Source organism: Trichosurus vulpecula, chromosome 8 (genome assembly GCF_011100635.1).
Source record: "Trichosurus vulpecula isolate mTriVul1 chromosome 8, mTriVul1.pri, whole genome shotgun sequence".
NCBI lineage: Eukaryota > Metazoa > Chordata > Mammalia > Diprotodontia > Phalangeridae > Trichosurus > Trichosurus vulpecula.
In genome coordinates, this window is record NC_050580.1 from 75,101,996 (window position 1) to 75,121,200 (window position 19,205).

The 19,205-nt window shown below is 42.3% G+C and overlaps 2 protein-coding genes across 2 annotated transcripts in view; both read left to right on the forward strand.

Annotated features, from left to right (window-relative positions):
- Positions 1–538: 538 nt before the first annotated feature.
- LOC118829552 (cytochrome P450 2C31-like) lies at positions 539–5,668 on the forward strand. The gene is made up of 3 exons (XM_036736529.1): positions 539–543; positions 1,519–1,667; positions 5,244–5,668. The coding sequence occupies exons 1-3, from the start codon at positions 539–541 to the stop codon at positions 5,471–5,473; spliced, it is 384 nt and encodes a 127-aa protein (XP_036592424.1). The 3' UTR covers positions 5,474–5,668.
- An 8,823-nt stretch (positions 5,669–14,491) lies between these two features.
- CPN1 (carboxypeptidase N subunit 1) overlaps positions 14,492–19,205 on the forward strand; it is a 51,187-nt gene continuing 46,473 nt past the window's right edge. The window contains exon 1 of the mRNA XM_036737041.1: positions 14,492–14,864. Within this exon, the coding sequence (XP_036592936.1) occupies positions 14,642–14,864 (223 nt within the window). The 5' untranslated portion in view covers positions 14,492–14,641. The remainder of the gene's footprint in view (positions 14,865–19,205) is intronic.

Consider the following 19,205-nt stretch of genomic DNA (forward strand, 5'->3'; position numbering starts at 1 on the left):
TGCTCCACTCCCAGCTCAGTGCAATAGACAACCATCCAGGCTGTCCCGGGCTGGAGCCCCGCTTCCCTCTGCTATTTCATGGGTTCTGCAGTTCTAGAATTTATTCAGAGCCATTTTTTATAGGTATTTGGAGGGTCCTGGGGGAGAGCTTTAGGGAAGTCCCTGCTTTCCAGCTGCCATCTTGGCTCCATGCCCCAGGTTTGCTGCATTTTAATGAATCTTAATCATGTAGACTTGGCATTATGGAGTTTAGCCCCAGCATGGATTAACTATACAGTCTTTACAAATGACCAAAGACATAGAACGATTAGAATCAAAATATATTTAGAAAACAAACAAACCAACAAACAATTACCCCACACTCACAGCCTCTCCCAGAATCACTCTGCTCACAATCAATCTATAGGCATGTCCTCAAACCCATTGTTTCCAGACACCATTCAAATGCCTAGACTCAGTCATACCAACAGGGGAAGGAGTCATCCCAAATGCTGAATTTGGTGAATATCCTCAGGACTTTTCCATTCCCATCCTGAACATGTGGTGGGTACTGCTGCTCTTGGGGAGTCAAGTTTTCCATACAGTTTCACTGCTGGCAGCAACCTCTGGTTCAAGGCTGCTAGTCATTAGGGTGATAAATTACATTTTATGTTGGTTTGGTTTTTTTATTCACTAGTGGAGTGGAATAATACACTCAAGTTCAGGCTACCTGTGGAGAGAAACCCCTTTGCCTCCTTCCTCTTCACTTTGAGATGCCACCCTTCAAAAGTTCCTGACAGCCCATATCTCTCCCTATTTCCATCTCCAACACCTCCACTCTCAGGCCTTTGTCCTCTCAGGTTATTGGGAAGGGCTGGCCTGTAGTACAGTGGCCAAAGGTCCAATGGGCGAAGTGTAGATATTACTCCACTGAACTGCCCCAAACCCTAGTTTAATGTTGTTGTTGAGTCACTCTTCAGTCATGTCCAACTTTTTCTTGACCCCATTTGGGTTTTTCTTGGCAAAGATATTAGAGTGGTTTGCCATTCCCTCCTCCACCTCATTTTACAGATGAGGAACTGAGGCAAACAGGGTTAAGTCACACATCTAGTCAATATCTGAGGCCAGATTTGAAGTTATCAGGAGGAGTCTTCCTGACTCCAGACCTGGCACTCTATCCACTGTGCCACCTAGCTTCCCAAAGTAGGATCAAAGTCTAAGACAATGGATGCCTCCCTTTGAGATACAATCAGAATAGAATATAGACTGAGACAACCTCCATTTCTTTGTCCTCTAAGGTTGCTTTTAAATATTGGAAGGGCAGAGAAGATGGTTCCCTTCAGCTCACAGCATACAGGTTCAATCCATTTCCTCCACACAGCCATCAAGTTTCCTGTAGTTGAACTCATTATGACTATATAGCCCATCATCTAAACATGCTTATAAAGGTCTCATCGAGTCTTATTACATCTAAAGCAGCCCAAAAATGAGAGATCTTTGGGTCTTCACGTGTCTGCTTCTTTGATGCATTTAATAAAGTCTTCAGGAGAAAATGAATACACAATTAGAATTTAGCTGTGAAGAATTGCTGGCCACTGCATCTAATTTATCTGCTGCTGGTACAGAAACAACAGCCAGCCCTCTGAGATATGGGCTTTTATTGCTCATGAAATACCCAGAGATACTAGGTAAGAGAAACAATTCAGTGTGACCCACACAACTGAGAGGACATTAAGATGGAAGAGAGAGAACATGTTAAGCCCTGGCCTTGGTCCTGACTGCTTACTCTGAGCAGCAATACCCACCTTGGTACAAAGCCTTAAACATAGCAGCTACTTAACACAAGCTTAGTGTCTCAGGGAAAATTTAACAAATAAGCAAAATGAGGCCATTTCTCTGAACGTAATATCACTTATTAATAGGGTCATGTGATCTATTAGTAAAGGACAGATCAATGGCACGCCTCCATTTGTGCCAAGATCCTGAGTGAGAGCAGTGGGATCTTTTATATCTAGGTGTGTCTTCTTCTGATAGGCCTGATAGTACATCATTGGGACCTCCCCTGGCAATCCCACTTGGTGGACATTTTAATGTGAGGAGGTTGGTTAAGAGTTCTCTTTGTTGTTGTTGTTTAGTTGCATGTTGTTGGGTTTTTTTCAGTCCTATCTGACTATTCTTGAACCCATTTGGGGTTTTCTTGGCAGAGGTATTGGATTGGTTTGCCATTTCCTTCTCCAGTTTATTTTGCAGGTGAGGGAAACTAAGGAAAACAGGGCTAAGTGACTTGCCCAGGGTCACACAGCTAGTAAGTGTCTGAAGCCAGATTTGAACTCAGGAAGAGGAGTCTTCCAGACTCCAGTCCCAGCACTCTTATCCACTGCACCACCTAACTACCCTAAGAGTTCTCATCTCCCCCCAATCTTTGGGAGGGGGCAAGGCAGTGTGCTGACCCTCAGATGTGACCAGTTATGCCCCTCTCTAACTCCTAAGGGATTCAAGTTGCTAGTAATCTTAACTAGAAAAACATAAGCTATGTCAATTAGGTTTCACTGACTTGTTTTCCCCCTTGTAGACCAGGTCACCTCCAACTTTAATGAAGGGAGCAAGGAGAAAGCTCATACTCCCTGGGGGTGGGTCTAACTGAAACTGAGTCCTGGTTATAGAATAAATAGTAGATAGGGTCCCATTTGGGTGGGGCCCAGAACAAACTAGTTCAGGAGCAGATGCTTAGGGACTAGGAGTGATCACATCACTCAGTTATGCTCTTCAGAGACTGCCCAGCCTTTTCAGGAATGGTGTCTTGACAAAAATAGGAGGAAAAAAGATGGATCATTAATTAATAATTCATTGTTAATATAATAGTAGAATATTAATTCCCCTTGTTAAACTTCATTTTACAGAATACAACTCAATGAAGTATTTTGTCACCATTATTGCTGTTAATCAGAAGTGAAAGTTACTGAGTCCCAATGTCAGTTAGCAACAGCTTAGAGTCATTGGATTTCAGACCAATTATTCATTTTTCTTAAAAAATTTTTTTTAACATTTTTATTTTAAATTTTGAGTTCAAATTCTATCCCTTCCTCCTTCCCTCATTTCCCCCGATCCTTACATGGTAAGCAATCAGATATGTTATCCATGTGCAATTATGTAAAACATTTCCATGTTAGTCATTTTGTACAAGAAAACTAGAACAAAAAAATGAAAGAAAAAAGTGAAAAATAATATGCTTCAGTCTTTATTCAATCAATATCAGTTCTTCCTCTGGAGTCAGATAGTATGCTTCATCATTAGTCCTTTGGGATTGTCTTGGATCATTGTATTGCTAAGAATAGCTAAGTCATTCACAATTCTTCAAACAATATTGCAGTTACGTAGTGCAATGTTCTCCTGGTTCTGTTCACTTCACTATGCATCAGTTCATGTCAGTCTTTCCAGGTTTTTCTGAAATCATCCTGCTTGTCATTTCTTATAGCACAATAATATTTCATTACCATCATATACCACAGCTTGTCAAACCAAATTTCCCCAAACACATGATGACAAAAGGTGATCAAGACTAAGAAACATGAGATTCCAGTTGTAGTCTCTGCTCTGGCAGTAAAGAGCTGTATTATATTGACAATAAAGCCTTAACTTTCCTTGGCCTCACTATTCTCATCTATAAAATAATCTAATTGCTGAGGACTTTCCAAGGTTTAATTTGCTGTGAAATAATAGTATGAAGATAGAAGAACTGAGTTTTTATTAATCAAGAAAGCTTAAGGAACCTTTGCTCTTAAATGAGGATTCCTAAATTTTTTGGGGGGGTGGGTCATGGACCTCTTGGAAGACTGGTGAATCCTGGAGACTCTTCCTTCCCATAATGTTTTCAAATGCATAAAATCAAATATAGAGGATTACAAAGGAAACAAATTTATATTAAAATAAAATTGTCAAAAATGTTTTTTAAAAATATTTTTAAACAAGTTCATTTATACTAGGTTAAGAAATGCTGCTCTAGAAGAATAGATCATTCACAGAAGTATTTAGAAGAATGGGTAATAATTCCATCTCATTGTAATGAGTGTTGCTCATGCCCTGTATGTTGATACTTTGCAAACAATTTCATAGGAATTAGGAGAAAAGATCCAGTCCCTGACAAATACATACATATATACACACATAGACATACATACATATATATAATACATGTATACACATGTGTATATAGATAGATATAGACACACATATCTTTTGAGATGGCATTTGTAAAAACATAAACGAATAAAGGCTGAAGAACCTATACTTTGGGGTTTCATAAAGTACCACTCAGTGATCAACAAAGAGATTAGTGTGTGGGGAGTACAGTGTAGTTCTAGGCTTGGGGGAGATGCTAAGTTTGAGTAAGGCATAGTGCCTCTCCCTAGGGAGATTAAATTTTACCATCCTTTGACTTAACACCAGATAGGTTGCTCAGTGGATAGTGTCAGCCTGGAGTCAGGACCTGGCCTTGGGTAGTTTCTAGCTCTATGACCTTGGGCAAGTCATTTAGACTCTGTTTGCTTCAGTTTCCTCATCTGTCAAATGGAGATAAAAATAGCACCTACCCTGCAGGGTTGTTGTGAGGCTCAAATGAGATAATAATTGTAAAGCACTTAGCACAGTGCCTGCCACGTAGTAGGCGCTATATAAACATTACTTCTTGTCCTTGTTGTTATTCTTTATGAACACCAGTTCAGCGCCTGTTCTGCCCATTCCACAAGATGCTTCCTAACGTCTCTTGTATCTCACCCCTTCTCTCCTCTAACATTGCTACTACCTCAAAATAGGTCCCCATCACCTCATTCCAGGCCATTGTAGGAAGCTGCCACTGGTGTCCCTGCCTCAAATCTCTCCTCACTCCAGCCCATCCTCTGATCAGCTACCAAACTAGTCTTCCTAAAGCACAGGTCATGACACCCCAACTCAATACAGAGGAGTGGCTCCCTTTTTACCTCCATGATCAAAGAGAAACTCCTCTTTGTGGCTTTTAAAGCCTAAGACTTAAGACTTCTGAGATGTGCTGTATCTGTTTGCACATAGTTGTTTGCCCTTTATCTTCTTCATTAGACTGAGCTCCATCAGAGTGCAAATGATCTTCCTTTCTTTGTACTCTCACCACTTAAAACAATGCCTATCACGCAGTAGGCACTTAATAAATGCTGTTGACTGACTAACCAATAAACATGCTCATTAGACTTTGCAACCATCTGAGCTATTCATTGTTATTCATCTCAATATAGCCAAAGTTCATGAAGAAATTGACCGAGTGCTGGGCTCAAGCAGGAGGCCCTCCATGCAGGACAGAGTCAAGATGCCCTATGTGGACGCTGTTGTGCATGAGATACAGAGATATATTAGTCTTCTCCCCTTCAGTCTTCCCCGATTAGCACCCCAGGACATCCACTTCAGAGACTATGTGATTCCCAAGGTCAGATGTATTTATTTTCATTATGATTTTCACAAAGCATAAAAACACCCTGTTGGCAATGGACACAGAATGCCAGCTCTATTTGCTTACTTTGTCGTATAGAGATGCTTAGAGAAGCAGTTGTATTATAGAAAACAGAAAGCTGGCCTCTAGAGGCAGGGAAAGCTGTTTTCAGGGCCTGCTTCTAACATGTATTGGCCTTGTTAACACATACTGGGCAACCAGTTTACCTCTAGGGCCCCAGGCCTCTAAGACTCCAAATTGTGGAGTAGGTATCTACGTTGACAGAGAGCTTTTCCTCAACAAGCCCAGCTCTGATTCCCTGTATTGGTGAAATGACAGGTCCACTTCCCTGCCAAATGAGGAGGCCTTTCATTCTGTTCACTGATGGAAGAAAAGCAGTATATTATATTGGCTCTAGCCCAAGTCTAAGAGTTAGGAGATCTGGGACCTACTTCTGGCTTTGTCACCCAGTAGCACTGTAACTGAGGATGTCACATCATCCCTCTGAGCCTTGACTTCATCTATGGAAAGAATGGGTTGTATAGATGGTCACTAGCTTCCAATATAGCTCTCTCAGCCTCATTTTCCTCAGATGTAATTGAAGGATACTAATACCTACATCTTATACTTGTTATGGGAAAAGTGCTTGGGAAACAGAGCCCTATATATAGTGAATTGTTATTATTAGTAGTAGTAGTAGCAGTAGTAGTAGTTTATTACATTCATTAAGAAAATTGACAGCTATTATTTGTTGTTCAGGAGTTAATATCAGTCTAAAGGTAGTTTCAGGAGCTTAATGCTTCCTCATTGATTAAGAATGCTGAATTTAGAGTCAAGAGAAACTGAGATTTTAATCTTATTTCATACATAAATTAATTATATAGCCATGTGCAAGTCATTTAGTCTGAGTCTTGGTTTCCTAATCTGAGAAATGGGGATAATGATCCCTTTGGTACCTACTGTGAGGATAACACTGTCAACTCTTCTGGAGCTTTACTTCCCCTATGAATGTCAGGTTTTAGTTTTTAAATGACCCAGTCGTTCTCAGCACCCATATTCACAGAAGAGAGGCAATGCAAAGCATAGTGAACAGAAGGCTGACCTTTGAGTCAGAAAGCTCTGGGATAAAGTTCTGCCTCAGAAATATAGTCACTTTGTGTCTGTGGAGAAAGTCACTTTGGTTTTCAGGTCCCTAGGAAATTCTTTAAGACTCTCAGTTTTCAAGGATTTGCCTACCTGTATCTTTGAAGGGAATCATGAAGTCACAGGTCCAGTCCAACACCCCCTACCCCCACCCAGCTACATGACCTATATCACTAGATCACAAAGGGATTTGCCCAGCTGACTCCTATCTAGCTCCTTTTCCCTCAAATGCTTCTTTCTAGCTATTGCTTATTCCAAGAACAAAATTCACCACATCTTCAATTATCTGGAAAATTTCACATGTGAATGTCACTTCTCTGCTTATGACACTTGAAACCCATCTCAAGAGCATGTCAGCCACCTGGATTAGCATCTGTTTCTTTCCCTGCTTATCTGACAACGGGACCACCAAATATGCTTGGCCTCTCTAGTATAAGATGGGTCATTGCCATCTTCACTGACCATCAGAGAGAACCTAATTTAAGATAACTCCCCACATCTCTCCCATCATCTTCTCTTTGATCAGTAGTATGTTTAAGTCTCTCTTCATGTACAATTTAATTAAATGGCTATTATGAAGCAGATCTTTGGTTCCTTTTAGGAAAACGCCTCTGTCTTGGAGAGGGCCTGGCTCAGATGGAGCTGTTTCTGTTCCTGGCCACCATTCTACAGAGCTTCACCTTGAAACCTTTGGTTGATCTGAAGGAACTTGACATCACCCCACTCATGATTGGAGTTCTTAATGTCCCCCCAGTTTATAAATTATCTCTTCTTCCTAGATAAATGATGTACTGTGGACAAAGCTTCATTGCTTTGTTCCCCCAATTTGACAGCCCAGTCCATTTCTATTTTAAATGATAATCTTGGTGTTTGGTGTTGGGAAGACACTTCTACCCTCTTCAAGGTAAGAACAGTTTTTTGACAGCTCCTGCAAGAGTGACATATAAGACCAAAGGACAGTGGAGTCACCAAAGCCTAATACTTTGCCACTCTGCCTTGGCAGCAGCAAAGAACCACATCAAAGGGAAATCGTATGCTCAGTTTAAGAGGTCATTCCCAATCTTAAGAAGTTCTGGAAAGTTCGCAAATTGTCCTTCACGACCTGGTAATTGTTTCTAAATTTTGTTATCGTGTTGTTCCAAGAGAAGGAAAGAAATCACATCTTAGAATTGTTTCTACCCAACAAGTCTGATATTTCCACAAGACTGTAAATATGTGTGTCTATGTATGTATGTATATTTTATATGCATATATATAAAACATATATACATATGCATATACATGTATACCTGTCTGTCTATTTATCTATCCATCTTCTGTAGCCCACCATCTCAAAGTCAGGCTGCTGTATCTGCCTATCAGTGTTCTAGGGTCCCCTAAATAATTTGTGAGGTATCTCTTCTCTATTGCCTTTGTCTCAAGCCCTGACATACTGGCTTGTCTCTCCAGCCATTACTGTTAGCAGTGCTAAGACACAGTCCCTGGCATAGAGTAGGCACTTAATGCTTTTGGCTGCATGTTTTGTGCTAACTGTCTCACCTCACTTTGGAAAAAGGCACCTAATGGAGTGCCCCAGGGAGCTTTGCTCGACCATGTGTCATTAACATTTTTGTCCATAACTTGTATAAAATCCAAGAGGACATACTTACAAGGTTTACACAAGACAGAAAATGGGGAAGGATACCTAGCAAAGACACTGATGACAGAGTTAGGATTCAAAACAATTTGGTATGCTAGAACATTGGATTGTATCTGACAAGATACAGTGGATTAGAAATAAACCATTCTTACCATTAAGTTTTTGATGGACAATGAGACAACTCTCTACTTTCCAGAGTATGTGTATGTATATATGCTTGTGTATACAGTATATATGTGTATATATAGATACATGCACACACACACACACATTTATATACATTAAAAATTCTGGTTTCAGTGCTCTTGGGACATTTCACAAAAAGGGTCTTAGACAAGTCAAAGAAGACTCAGCTTTTAGACCTGGATATACACTTGGAATAATTAGAGTTAATATCATAAACTTTAAAATTATTCATAGTATTTTTCATTTGTTTTACTAAAGGAAATCAAAGTAATTAAGTGTATTGACTAACTCTCGGTAGAATTTGTAGAGTATTCGTTTTTTTTTTAATTGTGAAACCACACACTTAAGAAGTCTATGTTGACATGGATACTAATTACCTATAACTTCTTGGAAATTGTTTCAAGTATTTTCTTTGCTATCTTTGTTTCCCTAAATAAATATATTTCTGACAAATCAATTTGCCATATGTTTAAAAAAAAAACAAAATAAATGCCTCTGAGCATTTTGAACAGTATTGTCTGTTGAACAGAGTAAACAAACTTTGTGCTCCTGAGTTATAATTCTGGAGTAAATGTTTAAAAATAAAAGTTATAAAGCAGGGCTTATCACGTCTTGAGAGTGTATTTGCTAGTGTGCGTATCCTTGAACACTGAATATTAAATATTCTTGCTTTCTGCCAAAAAAGAGAAATAAATGTAAAATCTTACAACTGAGTTTAAAAAAATCCAGCTCCCTAGGGATAAAATGCAGAGGGCATGATTGGATACTCATTTGTCTGAAAAAGGTCTAAGAGACTTTAGTGCAGTGCCAGCACCATAAGAATCAACTGTATACTGTAGTTACCAAAAAAAATGGCCAATTCAGTTTTAGGCTTCATTATGAAAGGCCTGGTGTCTGGAACTGAGGAGATGATAGCTTCATTGTATTCATCAAACCATGACTGAAACAGTGTTGGGTCCTGGGTTCCTGCCCACTTGAGGAAAGGCCTTGATAAGCAGGAATGCGTCTAGAGGGGGCAGTCAGTGGATGCTTTTGAGATCACACAGTGAGAGGGATCTGTTGAAGGAACTGGGAATGTTTAGCCTAGGAAAAAGATAAAGATGAGAAAGGGATATGCTAGCTGTCTTCCAGTAATGTGAGAAGGGAAGAAGGGGTCTTCAGCATGGTGGTGGTAGTGGTGGTGCATTCTGCATGGCTCCAGAAGGCAGAATTAGAGGCAAGCCCCAAACTTGTCACCTTCCTTCCAGGAAAAAGGTTCCTAAGAGTTAGAGTTCTCACAAAGCAGAAGGGGCTGCCTCTGAAGGCGATAGACTGCCCTTCAGTAGAGGCCTTCAAGCCAAAGGCTAGGAACCTACTTGTCAGGTTGTAAAACAAAGTCTTGGTCTAGAATAGACACTGAGGTGGCACAGTGGATAGAGTGTTGGGCCTGGAGTCAGGAAGAGTGGAAGAGTCTTCTTCCTGAGTTCAAATCTGGCCTCAGACACTTACTAGCTGTGTGACCCTGGACAAGTCACGTAACCCTGTTTATCTCAGTTTCCTTATCTTTAAAATGAGCTGAAGAAGGAAATGGCAAACCATTGTAGTGTCTTTGCCCAAAAAATCCCCAATGGGACACAAAGAGTTAGATAAGACCGAAAAAACAACTGAACAAATATAGCACTTTAATGTTTGCAAAGCCCTTTCCATAGCTTATCTCGCTGGATCTTCACAACAACCCCAGAGGTAGGAGCCATTTTTAGACCCTTTTTACAGCGGATGAAACTGAGGCTGAAAGTCGTTAAGTGATTTATGCAGGGTCATACTACTAGTAAGTGCCTGAGGCAGAACTGAAACTTAGTTTTTCCTGTCTCCAAGTCTAGCACACTAACCACCTGCCACTTAGGGGCAAACACACAAACCATTAAGACACACAAAATGCTTTACAGATATTATTTCATTTAATCCATAAGCCTCCCACACCTGGACAAATTATATAATTCAAAAAATTCCCTACCAACCAGCCACTGAAATTATTTATGGTATTGCTGAGACAGACCTCCCATTTGCCTCATCTTGAGCACACATTTCTCCTTTCTGTCTCTCCTTCCCCACCCCCCCCACCCCCCCGCCAAGTCTAGAATTCAGTGGTCCTGGTAAGAATTTAGTAAAGACAGGGTTAGATTGATCATATAAAGGAAGTCATGAACGCTGGTTGGAACACTCTAGAGCTGTATGTATCCCCTTCAGGAATAAACACCAGGTACCCAGAGACCCTGGGCAGCTAGGCTGCAAAGTGGATAGAGTGCCAGGTCTGGAGTCAGGAAGATTCATCTTCAAATCTAGCCTCAGCACTTACTAGCTGTATGACCCTAGGCAAGTCACTTAACCCTGTTTGCCTCAGTTTATTCATTTGTAAAATGAGCCGGAGAAGGAAATGGCCAACTATTCCACTATCTTTGCCAATAAAGCCCCAAATGGTGTCAGGAAGAGTTGGACACAACTGAAAACAACTCACCAGCAGCAAACTCAGAGATCCTACCAGTCTGGGTGCCAGGTGATAACTAAGATACTTCTGAAAGGGTCAGGCAGGTTTCAGGACAGAAAGTTGGGAGCAATACTAAAGACCAAATTTTTCCACATACTCAGTCTCCTAGTCCATTTCTTTCTCGGTAAAATTTTATCTGGCGCCTGTTCAGCTATTAATAACACTGCAGATGGCAGGGGCAGATGCTTCCCTTCTTTTTTTTAGCTCCTTCCAACTCCCCACCTTCTCCCTAATGCAGAATGTAGTTTAGTTGGGGGTCTTGGATAGAAAAAGGGAGAATTTCCATTATCTTTGTGAGAGGCTGTGCAAGGCTTAAGGATCTTACACTAATACCCCCTACAGAAAGGAGGTGGAGATAAGGGCTTGAAATCTCCCAGAACTATTTTCTTGAATGGAGCCTTGGGGTAGGGATTCTCCTTCTAATCTCTGGAGAATGGAAACCTTCTCAGAGGACAGGTTCTCTAAGGGTGAGGTGAAAAACAAATTCTCACTCTCAGGAGCATCAATCTTCTACTTGGCAGGAGGAGAAGAAACTAAGGAGTGGATTAGAAACCATATCTCAGGAGCTGGAAGAGTTAGTCAGTCCACACAACAGCTGGATCAGGCTGTGAGCACTGACTGGAAAATGGGAACTGTCTGCCCTCTGTCCTCTTTGTAAACACCCACGTTGGGGGACAGTGATGAAAAAAGGGCAGTTTAGGCAGTGCCAGCTGCTCCCCAGAGCCAGCTTGGTAAGTGACTGGCACTATTTTTCAGTATAGGGCCAGGGGTGGGGAACCTGGGGCCTCAAGGCTCCGGGTAGACCTCTAGGTCCTCAAATGTGGCCCTTTAACTGAATCCAAACATCATAGAACAAATACCCTTAATAAAAAGATTTGTTCTGTAAAACTTGGACTCAGTCAAAAAGCCACACCTGAGGACCTAGAAGGCCACATGTGGCCTCGAAGCTGCAGGTTCCCCAGGCCTGGCATAGGCAATTCAGTTTGACTCAACAAATATTTATTAAGGGCTTTCTATGAACAATACTGCATTAGGCAGTGTCCTCTGAGTGTTCTCACAATTCTAACAAAATCTTGGGGCGACTAGGTGGTACAGCAGCCCTGGAGTCAAGACCTGAGTTTGAATGTGACCTCAGACATGTACTAGTTGTGTGACTCTGGGCAAGTCACTTACCTCTGATTCCCTCCAAACAAAGAATTCTAACAATATCTTAAGTCTGGCCTTCTACAAAGTTCCCTCCCTTCCCTACGCACACTGCTAGTGCTTTCTCTCTGAGATTACCATCTATTTATACTGCATACAAGTTATATGTACAATTTTTTGGTATGTTCTCACCCCCATCAGAAAGTGAGCTCCTGGACGGCAATAATAGTGTTTCTGCCTTTTCTTTGATTCCCCAGCGCCAGACACAAGAGCTTAATAAATGCTTGTTGATTGACTGAAGGCTAACCAAAGAATACTGGGCGAGAATGTGGGATTGAGTGAGCAGTCAAGAAGCAAAGATAATAAACTCTGTATTGCCAGGGATTTGCTGTGTGATCTTTACAAATCACTTTCCTTTTCTGAGCTTCAGTTACCTCATTAGTGAAACTGAAAAGGATTGGACTGAATGGTCTCTTTCCAACTCTAAAGTTAAATCTGAGGCTGTCTGGTACATCATAGATTTAAAGGAACATTAGAAGTGATCTAATTCAATCCTCCCATTTTACAGATGGGGAAACTGAAGTTTGGAAAGAAGTAACCTGCCCAAGGAACAATCAGAGACATGTTTGGAACATTCGAATCCAGTGCCATTTTCCTTGTTCTACAGAAGGGACTTTGAAGGAACATGTCTTAATTGTACATGCTCATGAACTAACATGGAAGAGCAGACAAAGACAATGGTGGGGTTCAACGAGGCATTACTTGATTGTTCAGACTCACCTGACACTTGGTAAAAAGAACATAAGTTTTGAAGATGGCAGTGAGATTGACCTTTGACGTCTCTTTGATGTCATAGAGGATGGTGACTAGAAGGGGAAAGTAGGGAACTAGAGCTTTAAAAAATTCATCTCTATCAACCAACTAGAAGTCAGGAGGAGAAGGAAGACCGCATGTGGTGAGACGAAGGCGTGAGAGTGAAATGGTAGCAGAAATTGTGGAAATTGTTACACATTATTACCCATCTGACTCATTATATCTAGATGGAAAATTCTGTGGAAAATCATGGCAAAGTTTGGTTGCTTGGAGAAGTTCTTCAGTATTATGTGCCAGTTTCACAACAGCATGCTTGCCTGGGTTCTGGATAAGGGACAATGCTCTCATGCTTTCCCAGTCACCAGTGGAGTGAAGCAGGGCTGTGTGCTTGTTCCCGTATTATTTAGAGTGGTGTTTTCAGCAGTGTTGTCAGACATCTTCAGCAATGAAGAATGAACGTGGCATCAAAGTCAGCTACTACACCAATGGCAAATTAATTAACTTGAAAAGGCTACAAGCCCAGTATGTACAAAAATATTTATAGCAGCTCTTTTTGTGGTGGCAAGGAATTGGAAATCAATGGGATGCCCATCAATTGGGGAATGGCTGAACAAATTGTGGTATATGAATGTAATGGAATACTACTGTGTTATAAGAAATGAGGAGCAGATGGACTTCATTCTATGACTTTGAACAAGTCATTGAACTTCTCTGAGGCTCCATTTCTTCAACTACAAACTAAAGGTATTGAATCAGCTGCCTGAAGATCAGGTTGAACCAGCTGATGGTCAGTTGAAGGAAGGAATCACGCTCAGCCTGGAGAGAAGACTCAGGGGGACCATGAGAACCATCCTGAAGTATTGGGAGACCTGTTCTATGGAGGGAGGATTGGATTGGTTCTGTTTGGTCCTAGAGGGCAGAACAAGGAGCAGCAGTTAGAAGCTGCAGAGACCAGTGTGAACAATTAAAGCCACCCAAAAGTGAAATGGGCTGCCTCATTATGGGTTCCCTCACCTAGGAGGCCTTCAGGTTAGATGACCATTTGTTGAGTGTGTTGAATAAAGATTCCTTGTGTATGGTTTGGCCCAAAGGGTTATTGAGGTACCTTCCAATTCTCAAATTCTGTGATTCCCCATCTCTAAGTTCCCTTCCAGCCCTAAGTCCAAGATCCTGGGAATTTCCTGATGAATTGTTCGTCTAGATCCATAAAAGAATTTCCAAGACCGGAAGTTTCGCACACCATTGAAATTACAAGCCTAGCTCATCCCTTCACGTCCCACTCTTCCCCAAAGAGTAATTTTTAAAAAGTCATTTTCCTGAGCTATTTTAACACAAGTCACTGGAGCTGCAGGGTAGAGTACAGGGCAAATTCCCGCCCCCTTCCCCACACCCACCCCCAGTTTCCAGAAGTCAAAGGGTTATGAGCAGCTCCAAAAGCCTGTTTACACGACAGTTAATCAATGAACCAGAATCAGTGAAACCATCCAAGTCAGGGGAAATGTCTCTAAAACATTCATTTCCCGGGGATCTGGAGGGGGAGGAGATATTGTCGGGTCACTCCCAGCTATCAGTCATCTCAAACCTGGAGTGGGGGAGGGATTAAAAGGCGGGCCTGAGCTCCCCTCCTTCCTTCAGTAGGGCTGGGGCTTCCTCCTGGAGAAGCTGGAGAAAACTGACTTGGGTGTCCTTGGCTTCTGAAGGGAAGAGAAGTCAGGGCTGGAGAAGAAGGGGGTGCTTCTGAAGAAACAGGCCCAGGAAGATGTCCAAAGTGTTCCGGGTCCTTTTCCGGCTCCTGTTGCTGTTAGGTGGGGTGGCTTCTGTGACATTTCAACATCATCGTTATGATGATCTCATTCGGACCTTATACAAGGTTCACAATGAGTGCCCCCACATCACTAGAGTTTACAGCATTGGGCGCAGCGTCAAGGGAAGACATCTGTATGCCCTGGAATTCAGTGACTTCCCTGGAATGCATGAGCTCTGTGAGTACTGAATATTTACTGTACGTGGTACCAGTTGGGGGAGTTGGCTGGTGTGATTTCCGGGGCAGGAGCCTTGCCCAAAATAATACCTCTCTCCCACACATTACTAGGAGCTGAAATTCACTGAGGTACTCCAGGCTCATAATCTAGACCTTTCTCTCATCCTTTTGCTCATCAACATCTCCCTGCTCCAGTTTGATTTCCTCAGGTCCCAGCTAGTTTTCTTCTACTCTAGCTTCTCTGATATTGCTTAAAAACTTAAGCTATACTCAGATGTCTTGAGGGGGAATAGTTATGGTGCTGCGTTTGGGGGGGGGGAGGGATAGTATGGGGGAGATAAATAACCCTTTTAGACTCCTGAAGAAAATTGACTTTTTGATGCCTTCCCTGCAAGCTTGAAAACTAAGGTTCTTTTCTCTGTGCTAATGGACAAGCAGCCTTCAGTCACCTTGAGGTGACCCAAGGGACAAATAAGCCTGGAGCGGGTATGGTAGAGTATGGGAGCAAAGGCTGGTGGTGATTTGGTAAATGCCCCCTGCTCAGAGAGTCAAGCCCCTTGTCAGGGCCATAACGAAAAATGACTTCCGAACTCAATAGTCTCATACACAGCCATTGAACTGGAAGTGGTTTCTAGAGATCATTAGCCCAGTGCCCTGATTTCAGGCATCTTCTAATTCATAATAGGAATAGGGGGCCTTTTCACTGTGGGAAGGCTAGGGTGGAGGTGGAGGTAACTAGTACAGGTAAAAATGATCCATATACTGCGGAGAGATATGGATGGAGGGGATGTACTAGAGTCCGGGGCAAGGAGTGGAAAATAAATAAAACCTCGGGGTGGGGGAAGAGAGAAAGAATAGAGCCTGAATTAAAAAGGGAGGGAAAGGAGGAAAGAATAAAGGAAGAGATGGTAGATGGGGGGAAGGGAAGAAGAAAAGGGGAGTAGACAATCACACAAGAGTGAAGATTTTATACATCTGGCAAGGAAGTGTTTAGGTTTTATAGATATTCACTTTAGGATCTTAAAAAGCACCATTTTAGGGGCAGTTAGGTGGTGCAGTGGGATTGAGCACCGGCCCAGGAGTCGGGAGGACCTGGGTTCAAATGCAGCTTCAGACACTAGCTGTGTGACCTTGGGAAAGTCACTTAACCCAGACTGCCTCCCCTCCCCAAAAAAAAGCACCATTTCCAGGGGTGTCCCTCCAAGGTACATTCTTCAGCCCTCAGTGGCAGCATGGCATAAAGTTCAAGACGTGGGCACAGAGGATAAAGTGCAAGGCATGGCCATTGAGATAGATCCCTTCCGGTTATGAGAGTCTTTGATTTTGAATTCTCAATTCAGTGAGCCATCCCTGTCTTTGGAACTTCTGAGCATATACGATAGGCATTCTGTTTTTCTAAGCCTCAGTTGTTTCACGTGTAAAATTGGGATAAAGTATCGGTAGTCCCTGCTCCTTCTGGGGTTGTCCTGAAGCTCTGATGAGATGCTTTATCATTTACCTGTATAAAGATTCTGAAGCACTTAATCCAACTCCTGGCTCTGATGGGTCAGGTGCCTAGAGCTTGAGTTTGTATCTTCCCACTTGGGGTTCAAAGAGAATCTAAGAGCAATCATTTTAAGCCTGTAGGTCTCTTCTTCCCGTCTTCATTCCACAGTGAAGCTTTCCCCAGTTTCTTTTAACCAATTAACATCAATTAGCATTTACAAAGGGATAATTACTGAGAATGTAGATCAAGAACGGAAGAACAAACATCCCTCCCCCTCCATGCTCTGCCTCGGTCAAATCCTGGTATGAACTCCAGCTCCTGGACTTTTGTGTGCTTTGCCATTTCAGATGTTCTGAAGCTTATAAAGTCCTAGCCATTTCCTTGTGCATATGGGTGCAGGGATGTGGGGCAGGGGTAGGGTAGCAAAAGCCTGAGGCTCCTTTCTCCACCTGGAGGCTTAATGGCATTCCTCTACTGAACACTGCCTGGAGGAAAGAGAAAATGTCCAGATGCAGGAGTTCCCTTTGAATACATTCTCAGTTCTAACTCCACAGCCGGTCAAAAAGGTTCCGCATCTTCTCTTGGTAAGTGGATTGGAAACAGTTGGAATACTTGAGCTTCCTCTGCATTGGGGAGCAAAGCAGTTTCATTACTTGCCCCAGACTCTTTTATGTAGGCTGGCAACTAAGAGTGAGTATCCATTGGCCTTCTATTCATTACACATTCATTTAACTCTCATATCTATGTTGATTATTCCCAAATGTATATCTCCAGTATATAACATCTTACTCATACATACCTTTTAACACCTTTGTACTTGGACATCCTGCTATGTCTAACTCAGTGTCTAAAATAAGACTCATCATCTTCCCCCTCCCCAACAAAACAACTTGCCAATTTAACAATAACACTTTTATTCCAATTCTTTATCCTTGAAACTCTGGATCTAGCTTCAACATTCCTTATTCTTTCATCTATTATTTAGAGTACAATCTTTATTACTGCTCCAGAGTGCCAGTCAGATCCTCTTCATTCCTACTGCTGCCCCCCTAGTCCAACCCCCATTGTGCTTTTTCCTGGGTTATTTTACTCTTCCCACCAGTCCACCATTACCAGGTTGATCTGGAGATTTGGAGATGTATGAGACCTTAGAGGTCCTCTTGTCCAACTCCCCTGTACACTTAGCTGATTACTCCCAGACAAGCCTTAATTGCCTTAATTTCCTACACACTTGTTGCTAAACTAAGGTGGAGAAAATCACACAACCCTTTTGATTGGGTCCACTACAAATTTATGTAACACAACCTCGATTGGGTTCTTACTGCCATGAGGCAATCCATTATGTCTCCCTTATCCATCTCTCTGCCTGCAAGCATGCTCATGTCTCCTCTATCCTGAAAAAACCCTCACTTGATCCTTGCATCCCCTAGTCCTATAGCTCTTGGTCCTTTGCTAAATTCCTTGAAAAGGCCATCTGTGCTAGCTGTGTGACCCTGGGCAAGTCTGTTAAGACCTTAATTGCCTTAAAAAAACAAAAAGAGAAAATGCCATCTATGATTGGTGTCTCCACTTTCTCTACTGTTACCCTTTTAAAATCTGGCTTCTGACTTTATTATTCCACTTAAACTTCTCTCTCTTAAGTTACTGATGATATCTTAGTTGCCAAATCCAACGATCTTTTCTCAATACTCTTTCCCCTTGACCTCTTTGCAGCCTTTGACACTGTTCATCACTGACCCTCTCATCCTTGATACTCTCTTCTCTAGGTTTTTGGGACAGCATTCTCTCCTGGTTCTCTTCCTACCTTCTTTGTCTCTTTTGCTGGTTCCTCCTCCAGATCATGCCCTCTAACCATAGGTGTCCTTCAGGGTTCTTTCCTGGGCCCTTTTGATTTCTTGAAGCTTGAATCTCCTACTGCCTTTCAGACATCTTGAACTGGACGTCCGGTAGACATCTTAAACTCATTATGAACCAAACAGAGCTCATTGTCTTTTCCCCAAATGTTCCTGCCCTCCCTACCTTCCTCCCAATGCCTCAGTTTCCTAACCTGGGATATATCTTGGACTTCTTGCTATCTCTCATTCTCCTCCCCCACCCCCCCATCCAATCTGTTCCCAAGGCCTCTCATTTTCACCTTTGCAGCGTCTCTTGAATATGCCCCCTTCTCTCCTACAGCCACCCCTCTAGTGCAAGCCCTCATCACCTCACACCTGGATTATATTGTAACAGCCTAACAGTAGGTCTGCCTGCCTCGAATTTCTCCCTACTCTGGTCCATCCTCTATTCAGCCACCAAAGTGATTTTCCTAAAGTCAAGGTCTGACCATGTCATCCCTCTAACTCAGTAAATTCCAGTGGCTCCCTATTGCCTCTAGAAGCAAATACAAAATACTCTGTTTGACATTCAAAACCCTTCATAACCTAGCCCCTTCCTATCTTTCCAGCCCTCTCACACCTTAATCCCTAACACATACCCTTCAGTCCAGTGACCCTGGCCTCTATCTCCATACTGCAGGCATTTTCTTTGGCTGCTCCCCATGCCTGGAACACTCCCTCCCTCCTTCTGTCAAACTGCTGACCTCCCTGGCTTCCTTAAAGTTCCAACCAAAGCACCACTTCCTTCAAAAAGCCTTCCCCAACCCCTCTTAATTCCAGCGCCTTCCCTCTGTTAATCATTTAGATCATTAGTGTGTCGGCCTAGAGGAGATGAGAGGATCTTGATCTGGAAGGAGGCTCTTAGATATTGCAGTCTGACATTATGATTTTACTAATACCACAGGGGCCAAGTGACTTACCCAAGGTCACAAAGGTGTGGAGAGAAATGTAATAATCATTTCTTAAATATATAGAAAAGTGA

Excerpts from the sequence above, each read along its gene's own strand:
- LOC118829552 (XM_036736529.1), top strand. Across the intron at positions 1,668-5,243 it reads GAAATACCCAGAGATACTAG|CCAAAGTTCATGAAGAAATT; the intron begins GTAAGAGAAACA and ends ATCTCAATATAG.